At 37.6% G+C, this 19054-nt stretch overlaps 1 protein-coding gene across 2 annotated transcripts in view; it reads right to left on the bottom strand.

Moving 5' to 3' along the window:
• NUP205 (nucleoporin 205) overlaps positions 1–19054 on the bottom strand; it is a 58205-nt gene that overhangs the window by 25800 nt on the left and 13351 nt on the right. For both annotated transcript variants that reach the window (XM_081956954.1, XM_081956953.1), the window contains exons 9-16: positions 14970–15086; positions 13631–13768; positions 10911–11061; positions 8637–8842; positions 8184–8366; positions 7655–7705; positions 2962–3171; positions 1472–1571 (exon numbers count right to left, since the gene is read on the bottom strand). In XM_081956954.1, coding sequence (XP_081813080.1) covers positions 1472–1571; positions 2962–3171; positions 7655–7705; positions 8184–8366; positions 8637–8842; positions 10911–11061; positions 13631–13768; positions 14970–15086 — 1156 coding nt within the window. The remainder of the gene's footprint in view (positions 1–1471; positions 1572–2961; positions 3172–7654; positions 7706–8183; positions 8367–8636; positions 8843–10910; positions 11062–13630; positions 13769–14969; positions 15087–19054) is intronic.

Below are 19054 nucleotides of genomic sequence, written 5' to 3'. Positions count from 1 at the left end.
CGGGAGGTAAAACTAAGAAAGTGCCAGGCCAGCTGATTGAAATAGGTGAGTCTTTAACTTTTGCTGGAAGGAACGGAGGTCGGTGGTAGTTCGAATGTCTGGGGGGAGGTCATTCCAGAGGGTTGGGCCCATCACAGAGAAGGATCTAGAGGGATAGATAGAGAGAAATAGAGAGGGAGAGAGAAATACAGTAGATAGGTAGGGAGAGAGAGACAGTAGTTAGGAAAGTAGGTAGATAAAGAGAGAGAGAGATAAATAGAGATACAGAAATACAGTAGGTAGGTAGAGAGAGCGAGAGACTGTGTAAGTAGGTAAGTAGAGGGATAGAGAGAGAGAAATAGAGAGAGAGATAAATACAGTAGATAGGTAGGTGTTTCTGCTGACACAGCACTTGATCAATGTAATTCTCATCAATCAGTTAAAGAGCTTTCCAAAAGGAAAAAAAGAAGTTTTTGCACTCTGCAAACCTCCCAAAAACGGGCCCATTTTTTTCAAAATAATAGACTTGTGGGTGGGCTTGCAGAGTGCTGGGGGGGGGCAAAAACAACCAAAAAACGGCCAGTTTTTCACGAAAACGGGCCCGTTTTTTGTCAAAAAATTCCATGCATAGCCTTATGGAGGCTTATTGAGTGCTGCTGGGGGCAGGGGGGGCAAAAAAGCCAAATTTTTGCTCATTTCTGCCGTCCCCAGCCCCCATGAGCTCTCTGAAAGCCTTCATAAGGGTATGCACGGCCATTTTGTTGAAGGGGCGGGGCTTCGGGAGGCCCAAAAAATATATATGCTATATTCGGTGTATAAGACGCACCCAGATTTTCAGCCTCTTTTTTGAGGGACAAAGGTGCGTCTTATACTCTGAAAAATACAGTATTCAAACAAGTGCAAAATTTCTATTTTCTCCACTAAATTCTTTCATCTGTTCTTGAAACCTTGCCTTTTCTCTGAACTACCCCTTTTTCTCTTCTTAAATCAAGTGAGCCAAAGGAAAAAACTGAATTCCCACCTTTACATGAACCACTATAATCTTTCTTGGGATTTACATCACTGTTCTGACCCCCCTTCCTCCTTTGCCCACACAACACATCACTTATTCCATCTCCAGATATTTAGCCTAATTTTCAAAAGCTTTCCCTTGTCACTGCGTCCCTCCTTTTCTCACTCTACTTCTAAGTCTCTCTTAAAATTTTCATTGTGGAAAATGATTTTTTAACACTCTTATAGTATTAAAAATGCCACTGCAGCTCAATTCTTCTTCACATTTCTACATGTAAGCATCCACACCATTCTCTACTGTAACATTGTGCAGGGAAACCTCATTGAACTATAAATATTCCTGCTTATATTTTGAGAAGCACTTAGAATATAATTAGCAGTCACCAACAGATCAGGGGAAAAAAACTCCATGAGATTTTGTTGGCTTTCTTTCCCAGCAAGGGACCAACACTAGGTAAACAGAGATCAACAAACAGCATACCTTGCAAGTCTACATATTGGTCCACAAAATCTTCAAGCTGGGGTTCATAGTCACTCAGCAATTTATAAAAGACTTCCAGAACTAATTCAGCTACTTCCCACTGTCAAAAAACCATACACAAAATATCATTCATTTGATTTTTTTAAAAAAAAGTTATAGTCATAAAGTTATATTTTAATCCACTGAATTGGATCAAATTTTTATCCTGACAGAAGGAGCTTAATGAGACATTTCCTCATATAAGACTTGTTCCACTGAAAGAAATGTTGAAAAAAATCTTTAATTCAAATATAAAATGGTTCTGAAAAAGAAATAAAACAAACCCCACTACATACATTGGCCAACACTCACATTCTATAGAAATAAAATCCAGTAACATTGTACCTATTAATTTCTTCGGTTTATTATTGTACAAATCAATCCAATAGCACTTTTTTTACATTAGCTGGTATAGGATTGCATTTAGAGAAAAAAGTCTTGTTTGAACTTTCATATATGAGTGAAAAAAAACTGGATTGGAATTTTAGGTCTCAAAGATCTAACAAAAATTACAATGTTTACAATGTTTAAATAATTACAATGTTTAAATAATATAGATTTCATATATAGATATATAAACATGGGGAAAGAGCAATTACTTTGCTGTACAAGCTAAAAACAAATGGAGGTCCCAAATTTCAGTTTCCAGTTTAAAAGTTGAAATAGTGTGTTGAATCAGATCAGTAAAATATCTAGAAAGTTTAGTAGTTATTTCGTCCGGAGGCTTCCCTGATGCCTTCGGAGTGCTTAAAACGACCCTCCGAGCAAACCGGAAGTCACTCCAAGTCACTTCCGGTTTGCTTGGAGGGTCGTTTTAAGCGTTCTGAAGGCTTCAGGGAAGCCTCCGGACGGTCCCTGAAGCCTTCGGAGCTCTCAAAACGACCCTCCGAGCAAACCGGAAGTCACTTCCAGTTTGCTCGGAGGGTTGTTTGAAGCGCTCCGAAGGCGTCAGGGAAGCCTCCGGACAGTCCCTGAAGCCTTCGGAACGCATAAACGACCCTCCGAGCAAACCGGAAGTGACTTCCGGTTTGCTCAGAGGGTCGTTTTAAGCTTTCCGAAGGCTTTAGGGAAGCCTCCGGATGGTCCCTGAAGCCTCCGGAGGGCCTCGGGGGGGGGGAGGCTCTTTTCGCCCTCCCCAGGCTCCTATAAAGCCTCTGGAGCCTGGGGAGGGCGAAAAAAGCATGTAAACATGGGGGGGATCGCGCCTGTTGTGTGCGCATGCGCACTGGGGGGATCGCGCATTGCATTATGGGTGGGCATGGCCGCACACAACCCCCCTGCGCTCCCCCCACTTGTGGCATGCGAGCCAAAAAAGGTTCGCCATCGCTGCCATGGGATTTTTTTTTCAAAAGAATAAGATTACAGAAGTATTACATAATTAAAATAAAGATGATACAAAGACAAATTTGTATAGATTTGTACTAACATACATTACAAGAAGTAATGCTTACCTTTTCAGCAGCTCTCCGGTAGGCCCTGGTCCGAAATCGAAGAAATATAGATTCTCTCAGAAAATGAAGGTATGGCTCAAATCCTGGTGGGCGCAGGCCAGCACCCAGGTTAGAAGGAAATGAACTCTCTACCAGGGTACTGATGAGCTGGCAGAAGGCACGTGTTAAAGGATATTCCTCACACCGGGATTCTACTTCATTCAATTCAACCTTCCAAGAACATAAGTCAAATTCCAAACATGTTACTTTTTAAACACAATGGCAACACACCATTTCATTTACCACTCTTAAATAAGTTCATGCAAATGCTTCTTCCAGTTTTCTCAAGCGCCCTTCATGGAAAAACCCAAGCCAATTTACAATTTCAGTCTTTAATTTTTAATCTAATAAACAAATAATTTATCGTCATTTACAGAATCTACAAATGCTGTTCCACTGTGAACAAGGGACTGTTGAACCTACAGGTAGTCCTCAACTTACAACCATTCATTTAGTGACCATTTGAAGATGAAACGGAAATAGAAGATTTGGACTTAAGAGCACATGACCTGAGATTTGGGTGGCATAGTTTTCTGGGGTACGCCATAGTCAAAATGAATGTGAATTTAAAAAATCATTATATTAAAAGCAATATATTCTCATTATATTGAGAATAGGGAATAGATACAAATCTAGTTTGTGCCTGAAAACTCTTAGCACAAGCTTTTATAGATGAGAAATAGTAGGCAAACACGAATGGCTAACTTATACTGAAATATTGGAATCTGATCAAGAGGGATCCCAAATAAAGCCAAAAAAAGAATCGGTATCAGAGGTACGTAGATGCTTAAAATTACCAGGTATTAGAAAGATTTAAAGTAGTTTATGGTTTTGTAAGACTGAGTTTGAAATGAAATTATGTACAAATGATGAACATATAATTGTTAAAATATGTACACTTTGACTGAAATGTGAAACAGAAGAACATGGAAAAGAATGGGTGATAAAATGAGCTAAAAATTGCTTATAATATATGTGCGAGGGGAACTTTTACCTTTATGCAGATGGAACAATGGTTGAAAGCACTGAAATTTACACTGTTAAAATCTTAACAGAGAATTTTTATAGAATGATGTACGGTTGATATATGTCATTGGAGAAAGAATGTATAAAGGTACTTCAAATCCATATTGGAAATGTAAACAAGAAGGAACATTTTATCATGCTTGGTATTTACGTAAAAAGGATATACAGTTTTGGATTCAAATATATACACTGATTGAGATGATTTTGCAGATTAATATACAATCGAGACCATAGGACTTTCTTCCGGGACTGGTGGACAAACAATTAGAAAAAAGTCATGGAAGCCTGTACAGTATATAATAGCAGCGGTGAGATTATTGTAGGCACAGAGATAGAAAGAGTCAGCAAACCTTTGAAGGAATAGTTGGTAAAGATGATGGAAGTCACTGAAGATGGCTACGTTGGCTTCTTGGATTAGAGAAAAAGTAACATTTCTGTTTATTTCTGACTGAAAACCTCTATGGACTTTTTGAGAAAAACAGACAAAATGAACTTTATTTATGGTTTTGATGATTAAATAGGATAGATTATAGAAATAAAAAAGCATGTTGTAACTTTAAAGAGGTAATTTGTAATTGCATTTATAACTGTTGTAAAGAACATCAAAAGCTACTCCTTTGGGGGGGGGGCGGAACTGACGTCGCGACGATACGACATGCGATCTTGAAGCTCCAAGATCGCCGTTGATATCTCTGCCACTGGACGGTCCCTTTGGGCCTAAACCGTCCCACAGAGATGGTGATAGAGAAGGGTACATCCTGCTGATCTCGGGGACAACGCAAAATCCCTGATCAATCCAGAAGCCTTTTTTTCCAGCGGCAGAGAAGCAGCCATTAAGGCTGCTGAAGGCTGGGCAGCTCCCGAACAGAAGGAAAGCGGGAGAAAGAGTGTGTCGAATTGGTGAGATAAATTTTACTGTTAGAGAAGAGAACACCCAAAAGGATCAAAAGGAAAGTTAAAATTGAAGACAGAAGAAGTTAAGCGGAGAGATTAAGCCTAATTTAAATTTAGTGTGTTATTTTTTTTTAACCTTTTTATTGATGGGATTTTTATAAATGCTTATTTCTTTTTTAAAAACTGGACTGTTTTTTTTCCTACTACTTCTCCCTTTTTCCAATACTTATTGACTTTCTTTCTTTTTCTTTTTTCAACGTTCTATTGCATTATTTCTTTTTAAGAATTTTTCTTTTTTCCCTTATGTTTAGAATATAAAGAGGGATGCAAAAGTAGAGGAAAAGAAGTAACACTGCCACCTAGAGGCTTGGAGGTTTGGAAATATTGTTGTTGTTTTTTTCTTTGAGCATTTGATCTATACTTCAAGGTCTTGCAGCTTGTTTATTGAAAATGATAGTGGGAAGAGCACGGATTGTTTATACAGGTGCTCCTTCAGGGTACTATCAATAGCTGGATTGGAGTGAAAACAAAGTGTGACCTGAAAGAGACAAGATTGCACTGAATTTATTTGGAACTTAATAAAAAAGCCTTGGATTCTATATAGGTGGCAGTTGTTTAGGAAAAGATCTGGAGGAAAAGATCAATATAGATGATGTCGCAGCACAAAAAAGAAAAGGAATTGTCATTGCAGATGATTATGCAAAATATACAAGTAAGTATGAGATTATTGAAAAGAGAATGGAGAATATTGAACAAAGAACAGAAAGAACAGATGAAAAAATTGAAATTATTCACCAAACAATGAAGTACAAGGACAGAGTTCAAAAAATTGAAGAAAAAGATGAACAAAGAGATAAGAAAATTGGAGATATTGGCAATAAATTGAGCATGGTCAAAAAAGACAAAAGTGGAATATTGGAATGGGAGAGCGACAGATTAGAATTCTATCTTAGATTCCAGAATATAGAAGAAGAAAAGGGAGAAAACTTGGCAGAAGCAACGAAATTCTGGCAAAAGCATCGATGATAACCAAAGGGAAGTTGATGGAAGGAACAAACGAGGGGTTTCGAGCCTTTACAAGATATGCAGTGAAAAACAAGTTGCCAAGAGAAACCCATACAAGTTCTACTAAGAAAGCAATTAGAACACAAATGCTACAAATGGCAAGAGATATAAGATTGCACTACCATTGGATAGATACAGGATGATGTAATGAAATGCTATAATAAAAATTAATTGAAACTTAGTTAAACTTAGAATATTATGCATAAAATGAAGTAACAACAATTATAGTCAAATACATGATTAACAATGATAATAATGTATACACATATACTGGATTGACAATATGAAATTTTACATAAATTGTAAGTGAGAACTATGGAGAGGATGCACAAAAGTTTTGTACTCAAAGATAAATAATTTTGTACAGAATACAATTTAAAGATGTAATATTACTGGATGGTTTTGGGATATGATGAAATGCCATAATAAAACTTATTCTAGACCTAGAATATTTCACATAAAAGGAAGTAATAATTGTAGTTGTCAAATAAATGTTTAATAACTATAATAATTCCATGCTATATATTGGATTGATAATATGAGAATTTATATAAACTGTGATGACTATGGTAAGGCGGCACAGAAGTTTTGTAACCAACCGACACACTGTATGTAACTGGAGGATGGTTTTTGTGTTTTGTGTTTGTCTATGTTTGTTTGTTTAAAAATAAAATAAATTGTTTTTTTTTAAAAGAAGCTACTCTTCTGTATCTTTTTTTCAGTTTTCCTTTTACTTTCTTTTCTTGCACTTTTAATTTTCTCTTGGAGGTTTCTCTTTTACTTTATATTAGTTTTTATTAATGTTATCTTCCATTTTTAAAGTTAAGAGAGAGAGGGGGGAAGGAAGGAAGGGAGAATGTGTTATAAAGATGGGATTCAATTTTTTAGAATCCTTTTTCATTAGTAAAACTTACTAAGTTGCTTTCAGGAAATTAAGTGGAAAAAAATGGGGTAGGGAGAAGTAGATAAATTTTGGAAAGCTTAGAACTATTCTATTCTGCCTTAATATGTAAGGGTCCAAACCATCTTAAACAATTTCAAGTTAAATCAAAATATACTTGTCGTAAGCAATATAAAATTTCCAAATAAATAAATAAAATAATTACAAAAGGACCTAGCTGCAATTTGAGTATCACTATTTTCACACTTGCAAGTGTATCCCATTGTATCCAGAAAATAAGGAAGGTTTAAATCTGCGCAGATCAGGTTATTGATCCTATTTTTAAAACTGGATTGAGGCTCTAGCTAATGATACAATGTGTTTTTGATAGATTTATGTTGTTTTCTTTCTTGTGATTTTGTTTAAAAAAGCAGTATATTTTCAAGTGTCAGGCACAAGCAACCAGATCCTCACATGAAAGGTTCAAGCACACTACTTTATTCCTATTACATAGAAATTGCCACAGATTGCCAGCCTTACCCTGGGAACAGGTTTGATTCTATACAGCTCAAAAAACCAGTGTGTGTGTGTATGTGTGTGTTTGTGTGTCTCAGTGTCAGTCCTGGCCCTCTTGCAACTGTGCAAGAATTCAAGGCTAAATCTGTGATTGAGGGGTCCCTTTGCCAGGTGGGTATTTCCCAACATTAAGATACTGGAAGGCAACAACCGTCTCATATTATATAATCAAATATTCATCAAAAATTGAATGACTAAGTGCAGACAATTTACCTCAATACCAATGGCTTGCCTTTGGCCTGGAGTTCTTACAGTCTGCAATATCTTCCAAAATAAATGGGAGAGAAATGAAATGTTTGTCACTATTAGCAAAATAATACATTTTTTGTGTAATTGTACAATACAATACTGAACTATTGTTGATTGTACAAACCATTAGTGACAGGTCCTGCTCCAAAATTAAAATAACCGCATTCTTCTTTTCATACTTTTTTTGTGTTTACTAAGTCTATATTTTGTTGACAGAATTTTGAGTTTAAGTTTCCCACTAAATACGTAAAAATCCTTTTTATTTCTTATATACAATCAGGTTTTTTTTTTGTCTTTCTATCATTTACTTCCCATATACTAGCAGAAATTAGTAATATAAAGGAAAACAACATACTAAAGTTGAAAGGGCATTCAGGAACTCAGTTTTGCTCAATACGTTTTCTTATTCTGCAGGCCAATTTTCCAAATTGGAAAACATAAATGAAGTTGGACAAAGTATAGAGGCGGGATAACATTTCCCCTTACAAGTTACCTGTGTGTATTCCAATGACTGCCATAGTGAAGCAGCAATTTCTGGAGATTTCCCAAAGGCTGAGAGAGTTTCTAATAATTCTGCTTTCAAAATTGGATGTATACTGCATTGCAGAAGTCCCAGGATAATAACTACTGGTGTCCACTGAGGATGTTCACAGAGAGCCAATCGTGCATTTTCACTCTGAAAAATTAAGAAAAACTATCACTCATGTTTAATGATATACATAAGATTAAGCCTTGTCAGCTACAGTGTCCATTATACCAAAAATGAATATTTGGAATAGTAACATTTTCTTACACCTTGTTTTTAACCCACCAAATTTACCTTCAGTTAAACTAGACCTAGGGTCACCTCTTAGCTCCTTTTGCATTTATTCCTGGGGCCAAATATGTCAGTGACTATTGAATAAAGGAGCAACTGAATTTCTTCAGATGGCAAGTAACTACCTACCCATTTCACAATAGTCTTAGTAAGTTGCAGAAAGGCAATCAATCCATCCTGTTCTTTCTGTGTGATGCCTCTGAGAGGAAGATGACGATACTGAGTGCTCTCTGCGCTTGGCAAATCTTTACGTAAATGTTCATGGTACAGCATCAAGGAGTGGAAGAAGTGCTCCCAAGAGACAGGACTTCCACCTGCTCCTTGGATGTTTTCAGCTGAATGAAAAAAAATCTATAATGTAATTATATTAAATAAATTACAGGTGGAAAAAAACATTTCCCTAAACTCAATCCCATTGAGTGACTAAAATAATTTAGAGTGCATTCAGTGTATAACAATGGTTCTCAACCTTCCCAATGCCGCGACCCTTTAATACAGTTCCTCATGTTGTGCTGACCCCCAACCATAAAATTATTTTCGTTGCTACTTTATAACTGTAATTTTGTTACTGTTATGAATCATAATGTAAATATCTGATATGCAGGGTGTATTTTCATTATTACAAATTGAACATAATTAAAGCATAGTGATTAATCTGCCAATCTTGGTTTGGGAAAAGATCAGCCAGGTTGGGATTTTCCAGGATAAAACGACCTCCCTGCCTGCCTCTAGCAGCAGTTTGTGGTTTACATGAGTTTCACTTTATTAAGTTTACTTTTTTTACATTCCGTTCCCCCACCCACCCATCCAGTTTCTTTCTTTCTTTCTTTCTTTCTTTCTTTCTTTCTTCTTTCTTTCTCTCTCTTTCTTTCCATTCCTCCCCTTTTCTTTCTTTCTTTCCATTCTTCCCTCCCTTTTCTTTTCTTTTCTTTTCTTTCTTTCTTTCTTTCTTTCTTTCTTTCCATTCTGCCCTCCCTTTTCTTCTTTCTTTCTTTCCATTCCTCCCTCTTTTCTTCTTTCTTTCTATTCCTTCCTCCTTCCCTTATCTTTTTCTTTCCTTCCATTCTTCCCTCCCTCTTCTTTCTTTTCTTTTCATTCCTTCCTTTTCTTCTTTCTTTCTTTCCATTTCTCCCTCTCTTTTCTTTCTTTCTTTCTTTCTTTCTTTCTTTCTTTCTTTCTTTCTTTCTTTCTTTCTTTCTTTCTTTCTTTCTTCTTTCTTTCGAATCGTTACAACCAGGCGTGGGAGTGTGTAGTGGTTAATTCATGCGAGCAATCGATTTAACAGAGATTAAGAAGTTGCCCTTTAAATTGGATTTTAAAGAGAGGCTTAAACTACATCGAATTGTGCTTCCATCCCGAGTAGAATTCCTCGGGACGGAAGGAATGGGTGGGCAGGGCCTGTCTCCCCTCCAACCTCTCCTGCCAGCCAAAAAGCCTCCGAGCTCAGTTTAGCCCCCAGGACAGGACCGGCGGCGGGGGCGGCAAAGCCAGCGTCCAGGCTCAAGGCGGCTTGAATCCTGGCTGAAGCGGGTGGCCTGACTGTCCCCCTGGTCTCCTGCTCTCCGGGTGCCTTCGAGTCCCTGTGCAGGCGGATGGGCTGAAGTCGCACCGCCGACCGCGCTTGCTTAGGACATCCATTGGAGCCGAAGCTGATCCACCACCCAGTAGAACCCGTCTCCCCCTTCAACACCTTGGCGTTTCCCTGGCGTGGAGACTGGGTGGGGCGGTGTCTGGGTTGCGCCCGGAGCCGGGAGAAGGCTGCTTCGCCACCCGGCATTCTTTATGCACCTGCCGCTTCAGGACATGGAGGTAGATGGTCTTAGGCAACCCCTGTGAAAGGGTCATTCGACCCCAAAGGGGTCACGACCCACAGGTTGAGAACCGCTGGTATATAAGACGCACCCAGATTTTCAGCCTCTCTTTTGAAGGAAAAAGGTGTGTCTTATACTCCAAAAAAAAAAAAACGGTAATACAGGTAGCTCCCAACTTACGAAAGTTTCTGTTGCTAGGCAAAGTTAAGTGAGTTTTGCCTCATTTTATGATCTTTCTTGCCACACTTGTTAAGTGAATCACTGCAGTTGTTAAATTAGTAACCCGGTTGTTAAGTGAATGCTTGTCAGAAAGTCGTAAAAACTTATCACATGGGACACAGCAACCGTCATAAAAATGAATGAGTTACCAAGCCTCTGAATTTTGATCAAATAATCATGGGGATGCTGCAAAAGTTGCAACTGTGAAAAATGGTCATGTCAGTTTTTTTCAGTGCCAAATGAACTGTTGTTAATCAAAGTGTTCAATTACTTCCCTGAAGACACTTGTACTTAAGATTATGCTTATGTGTATTTACAGTGAATGGAAATAAAACATCAAAACATTCAGCCTATGTGGTGCTATATTTCTTACCATGAGTACTACCATTACCCTTTAGCAAAGTAAAGCAGTAATGAGAACACCGGGGTCCATTGGCCAATCCCTGGAGCATTTTCAGATAAGGAATATAAATTGTGGAAGGAAGCAGGTCTCCCATTTGTCTAACGAATTTTGATAAAACAACCTGCAATATAAACAAAGATTCATCTAAGTAGGAATACCTACCCAAACAAAACCTTGGCACTTGTTTTCAAATATCTCTGGTTAGCAACATACACGTAGTCCTTAACTAATGACCACAATTGGACCAACTTTTTCGTTACCAAGTGATGCAGTTGTTAAATGAACCACCTCTAATTTTATGACTTATTGCCACGTCCGTTAAGCAAATTACTGTGGTTATTAACTGAATCAAATCCGTAAGCCAATCAGCTCCCCCCACCCCCATTGACTCTCCTCGTTGGAAGCCTCCTGTGAAAGTTGCAAATGGCAATCACATGACCCTAGGATACTGCAACTGTCATAAATACAAGCTGGTTGTCAAGCACCCACAGCAAATTTGTGAGGACTGATCATATTTTTCCAGCACCAATGTAAATTTGAATTATTGTTAAATGAATGTATACACAATCTGCTTAGATGACAGCAATCAATTTTTTACATATTTATGTTTATTAGAACTAACTGCAATGTGCCTCCTAATGGCAATATTAACCACGACAGATTTCAAAGGGGGGGAGGGGGAAGCCTGCAATCCTATGGTTCTCAGAAAAAAAAACTCCAGGAACTAGTGGATAGTACAGTCTACCATTTCACAGTCGCTGTTTTCTTGGGATGCATCTCCAGGATCAAGTGGAAGAAATGCTGTATTCGGCCCATGGAGCCAGATCTAAGTACTGGCCCTCAGGGCCACCCTGGAAACAGCGAAGGACCGCCCCACAGTGCTTCTGCCAGCGAAAATGGGCTCCCGAGCTCCATTTCCGGTTGCCATGGTCTCCTGCAACCCTCTGCCAGCAAGAACGGAGCTTCATTTTCACTGGCAGAGGGTTGCAGGAGGCTGTGGCAGTCGAAAACAGAGCTCAAGAACCTGTTTTTGTTGGCAGAGCACTTGGGCCGCCACAGGCACCCCTGACAGGAGTGACATCAAGCTGAGTGAAAATCGAGTTTGATACCCCTGCTAAGAATGCAAGAGAAATTGCCTTTGTCAGTGCCTCAAAAATGGGCCAGGGATGGGAATATAAATAATATGTCAATAAGTGAATGGTGAAGCAGAAACGGATCTACAGCATCCAAAACGTTCAAGTTTCCCTCAAAAACTCGTGAAAAGTGTTAGACAGAAGTATACTAAATAATAATAAATATACAATTCTAGTATTCTCTCCACTCACCCACATATACTCTACACCAGGTCATGTGCTACCTAACAGAGGTTTAAATGATGGTTCTTCCACTGAATATTTCTGATTATTATACAGATGATTATACCGTGTTTCCCCGAAAATAAGACAGGGTCTTATTTACTTTTGACCCCCCCAAAATTTTGCTTGGGCCTTATTATCGGGGGGCCTATTGGTTTGGGGTTGCCGGGTGGCTGCTCTCTTGCGAGCAAGCGCCCGAAGAGCCGGGCACAGCCTCAGGGGCAAACGGCTGTGTTGTGCTGTCGCAGCAGTGCAACAAAGCCGCCATGAGGTGACCACGCTCATGAGCAGCCGCCCGGCAACGCCCCTTTCCAGCCGGGCAGAGCACCACTCACTGACCCAGTAATATCCCAAAGGCACTAAGCGCGTGGCGCTCTGCCCGGATGGAAAGAGAGGTTGCGCGAGCACTTGTTCTGCCTCCAGCTCGCATGCCTCCTAGCCTCACCCTGCAGAGCTGGGCCAGGGTGCCGCCGCCGCCGCCATGGTCCCACTGCCGCAGCCCTGCTGCCACCACCATGCTCCGAGCACAACCGGCTTCGGAGATCTGCTGCTGGAAGACTCGGCAGCGGATCTCTAGAGTTTGGAAGCCGGTGATGCTCGGAACATGGCGGTGGCGGTGGCAGCAGGACAGCGGCGGCGGCAGCGGGACCATGGCAGCGGCGGCGCCCTGGCCCGGACCTACAGGAAGATCTGGGCATGGTGAGGCTGGGAGGCATGCGAGCTGGAGGCAGAACAACCTCTCTATTCAGCCAGGCAGAGCGCCATGCGGCTTTAGCGCCTTTGGGATATTACTGGGTCGGTGAGTGGCGCTCTGCCTGGCTGGAGGGGGGGGGATTGTCCAGGGGGCTTATTATTGGGGGAGGGCATATATTTTTGCCCACAGGAAAAATATGGCATGGCCTTATTATCAGGAAATGTCGGAATTTGGGGGAAACACGGTACTAAGTATGCATTCATCTGTCTCAAACTCAAAAAAGGTCTGGATTTAGATTGGAGATTGGGTTGTATTTAATTTTCAAAACAGTAAGCAAAACTAAAACTATTTAGTATTTATGCAATATTTTAGGTAATCTTTATAACAACACTTTAAGCAAATCCTGAAACATAGAGATTAGTATTTAGAGAGTGAGTGGGAAAAGGGGGTTAGCAAGCCACTCTAATTTCAATAAAAGGAAGTGGTGTGCAATAACTTCTTCACAACAGGGCTCTTCCTTTAATAGTGGACACAGTCAACAAAGATGTTTCAAAAAAACGATCTAAATTAAACAAACAACACTTCAAATCACAGACACTTCAAATCACAGGCATTCCAAACGAAGAAGTCATTTTTCTAACCTGACGCTGAGGTGGTCTTTGATGGGCTATACCAAGATATGATCCTATGATAGTGGAGCTCTGCAGAGAGTCTGAAGGACACCAATATTCCAGAGCAAATTCCAGATTAAAGGGATCTTTCTTGTATAACTCAGCAATCTTTAAAGGAAGAAAAAATATATTAAAAAAATATGTATTTCCGCAAATGTCCTTAGTTAACAGCAATTAGGTTTGGAATTTGTCACTAAACAATGCAATTATAAAGCATGATGTCACATGACCACACCGAGGTATTTAACATAATTCCTATACATGATCATTTAAGTTTAAGTTATATGCTCTTTTTTAAAATCTATGAATCTTTTCAGAAATTGCTTTTCAGAGCAATTATGACAAAGGTATATTGTTAATAATCTGTGGAATGTTTTCAGATTTTATTGAGTAATTATGATAAAGGTAAATTATTATTTGCTTAACACAACTTATACAATAGACTATATAAACTTACATTCAGATATTTTATGGGCCAAAACCAAAAAAAGGCAGGAAAGAGAAGGATAACGAGAGAAACTAAATAAAAGCATGCAACAGAAAGCGAGAAAGATAGCTCCCTTCCGTTGCCATTCTTTTGGCAAGATTTTGGGGAGATTAAGCCTCTTATGTTACTTGCTTCCCAAGAAATTAGTCTACATCTAGCAAGAAAAACAAGCGCTTTGCTGTTCATAAAACAGTTTCTTCTTCCCTAAAGTAATGATAGGAGTGGAAAGCATATTAGACTTCACACCAAGCGCAGCAATAAATCTCTACAGTAGTGTTTCTCAAACTTTTTTTACAATACATTTATTAAAGATTATAGTAAAAATAAAAACTACAAACCACTATTGGTTGGCGATTTTTGGGAGCTGAAATCTACAGATCTTAAAAGTGCTGAAATTGAGAAATGCTGGTGTAGACCCTCAAGCCCACATTCATGAACTTGTTCATAGCAGAACTTCATAGACACAGCTATATAAACTATTTCATGGCAAAAATGCAAGTCAATATATGTACAGATTTGCTTATTGAAGAGCAAAGAAATCAAGAATTTTGTCTGCTCTGAGGCTTAAATTCTAGGTGAGAGGGTAGACCAATCTTTCCAGAAAGAAATTTAAAAACATGGTTTAGTTACAAGACCTACTTCTGTTGTTTTCTTTATTTTTAAAATGTTTTGCCCTGAGGAAATTAGTTCAATAAAAAAGAGATTTATATAAATGCCCATAAATGTAATTAAAAATAAAAATTTAAATACATTTTAACATAAACATTTGCTGTGTTTATTTTAAAAGAACAAGTACTATTAAAAATAAGAACATTAACTTACTAAAAGCATCAGATGTTCTAAATCTCTTCTAACAGATAAAGGTGGTTCATTACCCATCTGTATACTCATATGAATCATACGGGCATCTTCATCAGCACGGTTTCTCAATTGTTTCACCTATACAATTGGTCAAGCAAATAAAAGAAAGGAAACGAAAAATCTGTATGATTTACCACCATTAGCATTTTAAACTTGGAGAGTAAATGAACAAAAGGAAAGAGTATTTTTTTAACTAAACATGAGAACTATCCTGCTTGATTAGCTTAAGGCACGTCTGATTCCAGCATTTTGATTCAATCACTGGGTCCCTACAATTAATATCCCAACCCAGAAATAATATTGAGCCTTAAGAACAATAGCCTTTAACATTTATCCAGAGCCCTTTAAAGACTCATATTTGTCAGTATGTAAAAATCACATTAATATATGGACATTTAACATACCCTATATATAAATAAGGCAAGACAAAACTTTTGACATTATCCTACATGTGGAAAATGTAGAAAGTTAATCGTACAATTATAACTCCCGTTGAAATCAATATCCTATCTCTGAAATATTTTATATACAGTAGAGGCCAAAATTGTGGAAACCTTTTGGGAAAAGTGTATTTTTAAGGTTTGAGGGCTAATAAAACCACTATTTTTAGGAACCATAAAATTATATATCAATGGAAAAATAATTTAATCAAGAATGTAATGCAACAAAGTTTGTTCAATTATCTGTGTTCTATGAAAAGTTATAGCCAAATATAGCCAGCAATAAAACCCAGTTAATAGAAGCAAACATTCAATCTTGGTTTCACATTATAACAGCTGGAGAACTAAAAGACTTGGTTCACACCATGGGAAGAGGTTGTAAGGCCGTAATTCATGCTAAAGGTTACCCAACTAAGTATTAACTGACATGGTGATAATTTTTGTATATCTCGTTTTTTCTATGGTAATAACTTTTGTACATCTCAGACGAGGAGGAGCTAGTGTCGCGACAACACGACATGCGAACTTGGAGCTCTAGGATCGCAGTCGATACTTTTGTCGCTGGACGGTTCTTTTGGACCTAAACTGTCCCATGGTGACAGGGAAGAGTACGTCCTGCTGATCTCAGCAATATCACAAAGTCCCTGATTGATCCAGGAGAACCTCTTCTTGCCGGCGATAGAAGCGCAGCCACTGAAGCTGCTGAAGTTGGGACATCTCCAGAACGGGAGGAAAGTGGAAAGAGTGTGCCGTTTGGTGAGGAAATGTTATTATTAGACAAGAGATTACCCCAAAAAATTAAAGTTAAATTAAATTTGAAAACAGAAGAAAGTAAGCAACGAAATTAAGCTACGTTAGACAGTGTGTTATCCTTGTTTTTTAAAATCTTTTTTCATGGATGGAACTTTGCAAATATTTCCTATTTTTAAACTGAATGGTTCGTTTTTCTTCTACTACTTTTTATTTCTTTTTATATACCAATGGATTAAGAATTGTTTCGTTTATTTTTACAATGCTGGACTGGATGTTTTTTTTTCCATTTAAGAAGTTTTTTTTTCTCTGTAAGTTTGGATTATAAAGAAGATATTAAAAGGAATACAAAGAGGTCTGTAACAATAGAAGGAAAGGAAGTAACACTGCCACTTGGAAACTGGAGGCTGGAAATATTGGGTTTTTTTCTTCCCTTTGATCATTTGTTTTATACTTCAAGGCCTCTCAGCTGTGAGTGAGTGGGAAGAGCACGGGTTGTTTATACGGATGCTCTTTGGGAGCTCTTTCAATAGCTGGAGTGGAGAGAAGAGAGACCTTGACATTGAAAGATTATAAATGGACTCGTTTCAAATCTAACAAAAAGCTTCAAATGTTATAATGTTATAATGGCAGTGTTTACAAAATGGAAAATGGCGCAACAAGAAAAAGAAACCTTAACATTGCAAATGATTATGTTTGGAATTCAAAAGATCTGATCAGTAACAGAAAAAATTGAGAAGAGATTGGAGAATATAGAACGCAGCACAGTAAAATTTGATGGAAAAATTGAGGATGTTTATCAAATGGAAAAAGTGGAGGACAGAGTTCTAAAAATTGAAGGGAAAAATAATCAAAGAAACAAGAAAACTGTTGATATTGATAGTAAACTGAGCCTGGCTGGAAATGAAAAGAGTGGAATATGGAAAGGGGAGATAGATGGACTGGCACTCTATCCCAGACTTCAAAGTACAGAAGAAGAAAAGAGAGAAAAATTGATGGAAGTAAGGAGAGAAAATTTATCAGAAGCACGAATGATAACTAAAGATAAGCTGATTGAAGAAGCAAATGGAGGGTTTCGAGTTTACATAAGAAATGAAATGAACAATAACTTGCGAAGAGAAGTCTATATAAGACTTACCAAGAAGTTAATCAGAATGCTAATGCTACAAATGGCAAAAGACATAAGACTGAACTATTACTGGAAAGACACAGGTTGATGTAATGAAAGCTGATAATAAAAATTAAGTAAAATTTAGTTAAATTTAGAGTATTATGTATAAAATGAAGTGATAATGGTTATAGCTAAATAAATGATAGATAATGATAATAATGCATATATATGTATTGGTTTGTTAAGAGGAAATTCTATATAAAATTGCAAATGGAGACTATGAAAGGAAGTTTAGAAATTAAACATAATCAATTTTTTATTTAGAACATGTTATAAAGATGCAATTTTATTGTAGGATGTTGGGAGGAGTTAATGAAATGGCATTATGTGGTTTTGCTTTAAATTGGAATATTTCATATAAAAGGATGTAAAAACAATTACAGTCAAATGAAGGCTGAGGTATGATGAAAGCAATGTATACAAATACTGCATACCTGATTTAAAAATATGTGATTCGATATGAATTATAGGTGATGACTATGGAAGGGACGCACGGAAGTTTTTGTAACCAACCATCACACTTTCTACAATTTGTAATGGAAGATGGTTTTGTCTTTTTGTGTTCATTTAAAAAAAACTTCTTCAAAAAAAATCTCTTTTTTTTTCTACATGCTTCACTTTTCTTCTTTGTAACTGCTATTCTAATAGCAAATCCTTCATAAAAGTTATTGCCTTGCATTCTTGATTAAATTATCTTTCTATTGATGTATAATTTTATGGTATTACTCCAAAAAAGTGGTGTTATTAGCCATCAAACCTCAAAAATACTGCATGTATTTTTGTTTGTTGCAAAAATTAAATCCAGAAAGCACACACAGATAACGGATTCAGCTGGATTCATTTACTTCTTTATATACATAAGAATAGATGAATAAATGTACAATATCAACAGGTGGTTCTTCCAAGTAAAGACAAGGGAGGAGGCAAACAGAAGCAGTTAGTTGCTTGTTTACTTTTCAGAGCAGCAGACTGCTTAAGTTTCTGTTTCAATTCTCTGCACAGACTCAGATCTGCTTAAGCTCTCACTGGCTGACTTAGTTGCTATGCCTATTCATTGGCTAACATTGTTCCCATGTCTCTCCCATTCATGAATATTCTAACACTGTACACTTCTACCAAAAGGTTTCCACAAATTTGGCCACTACTGTATAATCCAAAAGATTAATTGTCCCAAAGGAGCTTTATCAAAAGGCAAGTGGACTTTCTTATTTTTTCCTTGAAGATGTTTTGATTCTCATCCAAGAAGCTTTTTCGGTTCTGACTGAGGGTGGGGAATGGAAGGATTTATATTCCTTGCAGTCATCTGGTTATTAGCACTCTCTGTGAGAGTCGTTGAGGCCACTTGGGAGTTTATCTGTGCCCTCAGGGTCACCTAAATCAGTGTGAAAATGGGTGTTCCAAGAATGTTCCATTGAAGACATTCCAGTGATTGTAAAAGGAATGTTGTAGAGTCAATGAACAGGTAATCATTAAATGAGGACTATTTATAACTATAGATTAATAAAATTAACAATTTGAGTTATTCCAAAGAACTTAAATTCTGACTAGTTATATAAGAAATAGAGATGAAGAAAAGTATTTTAATATATTTGGAAAAGATACCTTCAATATAATCATTATAGATTTTTTCTTTTTAATTAAGCCTACATTTAGATGAAAGTTAACAGATACATTGTTGTGTCTGA

This window comes from Natrix helvetica, assembly GCF_964273705.1.
Source record: "Natrix helvetica genome assembly, chromosome: 6".
NCBI lineage: Eukaryota > Metazoa > Chordata > Lepidosauria > Squamata > Natricidae > Natrix > Natrix helvetica.
Note: the sequence above shows the minus strand (reverse complement) of the source record. Positions and strands in the feature narration are given on the sequence as shown.